General features: G+C 42.9%; 1 protein-coding gene across 1 annotated transcript; it reads left to right on the top strand.

Moving 5' to 3' along the window:
• The first annotated feature begins 1,163 nt into the window (after positions 1 to 1,163).
• On the top strand, positions 1,164 to 2,251 carry LOC140321435 (hsp90 co-chaperone Cdc37-like). Its single transcript, XM_072398193.1, has 2 exons — positions 1,164 to 1,323; positions 1,728 to 2,251. Exons 1-2 carry the CDS (start codon positions 1,222 to 1,224, stop codon positions 2,064 to 2,066), a joined length of 441 nt encoding a protein of 146 aa, XP_072254294.1. The 5' UTR covers positions 1,164 to 1,221; the 3' UTR covers positions 2,067 to 2,251.
• Positions 2,252 to 2,616: the final 365 nt, after the last annotated feature.

Genomic DNA, 2,616 nt, shown 5'->3' with positions numbered 1-2,616 from the left:
AAAAAAAAAAAAAAAAAACTTACCTTTAATTCTGCACCGCAGTCTGATCCATCCGGAGGTGTCTTCCATCGGGCCCCAAGTGGTCCCGGCATCTGTCTTTATGGTAGCCGGGCGCCGCCACTTTCGCCTCTTCTTCCTGGTTCTTCCGTGGCTCCCCGTGCATTCAGTGGTCCGTAGGTCCAAAAAGGTTGGCAACCACTGCTCCAGAGGTTGCTAGGGGTTCCTTGAGCAATTTGTGCCTCTCAGTTAGTTTGTGTTTAAATGGCTCTGATTGTCCGATGCACATTACCCTTTAAAACCCAAACGTAGGCAATTGTTTTAGGTGTGAAATAAAAAAAGAATCTTTAACTGCACTCTTCACCTCCTCTGCAGCTCTGTCCCCTGCAGTGTTCTATTTAACCACTAGATGTCCTGAGCGTCATGAGTGAAGACCTCTGTTGCTTTTCTGTGATCTTGGCCCTTTTTGTTCAGAAGGTTGCTCCTTGCTGCATTTGCAGCCATTTCTGGATATTTTTCTATGCTTTATGGAGGAACTTCCACTTAAGTGCGTTGTAATGTCACAATTAGGATGGTTTGGACAGCCTGAGTTGCCCAAGTGACAGTTACTCCATGTGCAGCCCCTGCATGAATGTAACAATACTTTACAGGGTATTGAGGACCCAACTCCTAAGAAGCATTTCAATGGTGCCCTGGTATAACTATGAGAAGATGCAAAGAGCTTCTACACCACTTCTTCCTGCATTATGTGTCATGTTTATGACCGAAGGTGTCTGAAAAGGTGGAAGAGGGTGGGGATGAAAGTGTGCAGAAGCAGGAGTTGTGCTTAACGCACCTAAATCTCCTGTTGTTTTTTTTTCTTTATATCTGCCTGTTAGGGAGATTTTTTTCCTTGCTTTGGTGAAGACCATCTGTGGGATTGAAAGTGATGGCAAATCTCCCCATTGGGACCACAAACAGCAAAAGAAATGGCTAAAGGTTCCAGCTTTTACTCACTCAGCTAAAAGTGACATGTGTGTTGACAGATGGAAATTTATGAATTGTGGAAGGATTTTCTTTAACATTGTAACTGCTGATCTTTACCAAGCCTGCTATTGTAAGGGGTCAGATCAGGAATACCTTTCTATTCTGTGTAATCTTACCCTATTGTACCAATTATTTAATGTTGAAATCTGTTGCTCAGTGTTTATTTTTGTCTTTTCAGTGACTTCCTATACTTGCACAATGGTTGACTACAGTGTGTGGGATCACATTGAAGTTTCCGACGATGAGGATGACACCCATCCCAATATTGATACCGCTAGTTTGTTCCGATGGCGCCACCAGGTGAGAGAAGAGTTTTCTTTTACAAATGTGGATCTGTTATTTGCAGTTGTACGATGCACTGACTGTAATGTATAGAAACTTCTTTGAAGGGGAAGTCTCACTATAATGGCCCCTAATCTGCAGCACATTTTTATGGTGCTGTGAATACTCAGACTCTCAAGTGAAGGAGTACACAGGGCTGAAGAGTTTTTAGGTTCCCATGTGAAAGTATTAAGTCAGTGTTGTCATGTATTCCTCCATCTCTGGAAGTACCAGGTGATTCCTCTACCCCTGATGACGGGTGAATAATGACAAGGTATATAAGTAGTGCTGGGGAGGACGGGATTGTAGTTTATAAATTGTGACAACTGGAAAGGTTATCCATGCTTTCCATATCCTTTCCTAACTCATCCTGTGTGTTTCAGGCCCGTGTAGAGAGGATGGAGCAGATTGAAAAAGAGAAAGAAGAGCTACAAAAAGGGGCAAACGAATGCAAGAAAAAGTTATTGGAGTGTCAGAAGAAAATGAAGGAGCTGGAAGTCCAAGAATCGGCCAAGCCTGATTCCCTGAAATTAAAAGAGGAGCTGGAGCAGCTGAAGAAAGAGGAGAAGAAATGGCAGAAAAAAGAGGAGGAGTTGAAGAAGAAAGAGAAGACCATGCCATGGAATGTGGACACTCTTAGCAAAGAAGGCTTTAGCAAGGTATGGTGTACCAGAACGGAGACCTGGGGCTCCTGGGGACAGCGATTTGGGATTGTGATATGACCCTGTCCCCTTTCAAGACCTACCTTTCACCAGTTGTGGACCTGTTTGTCTTATTTTTGTCATCATGAACTTCTGTGGCATATTGGTTTCAGCCAAGAGCTAATAATGTTCCCTGGTCATTACTTTAAAGGCAAAAGAGGTCTCAAACTTTTAACCCCTAATTCCAGGAAAAGAAAGAAAGAAAATGTGTTATACACTGTAAGGGTTAGGTGCTCATTTAGGTCTGGGAAGGGGTGTGAGGGATGTTAAATGCTATATTAATAGGCAGTTCTTTCACTTCTGAAGGTTCCTCAGCTGTGCAACATAAGGTGGTCACCGGCATGGTCATCTCTTATAATGCAAGCATTGTAATGGAGAATGCCAACCCTGTCCATTGTATATAAGATGTGTTACATGGGAGCAAAGGTTAGGGTAGATACCGTGTTTCCCCGATTATAAGACACTGTCTTATTTTTTTTGGAAGGCCAAAATATGCTCTAGGGCTTATTTTCAGGGGGATGCCTTATTTACCCATGAAGAAGACTACAGTACACAGTTATTGTTCATGTGC

Source organism: Pyxicephalus adspersus, unplaced genomic scaffold (assembly GCF_032062135.1).
Source record: "Pyxicephalus adspersus unplaced genomic scaffold, UCB_Pads_2.0 Sca3867, whole genome shotgun sequence".
Classification (NCBI taxonomy): Eukaryota; Metazoa; Chordata; class Amphibia; order Anura; family Pyxicephalidae; genus Pyxicephalus; species Pyxicephalus adspersus.
The sequence above is the reverse complement of the archived record's forward strand: the minus strand, read 5'-3'. Positions and strand labels throughout refer to the sequence as shown.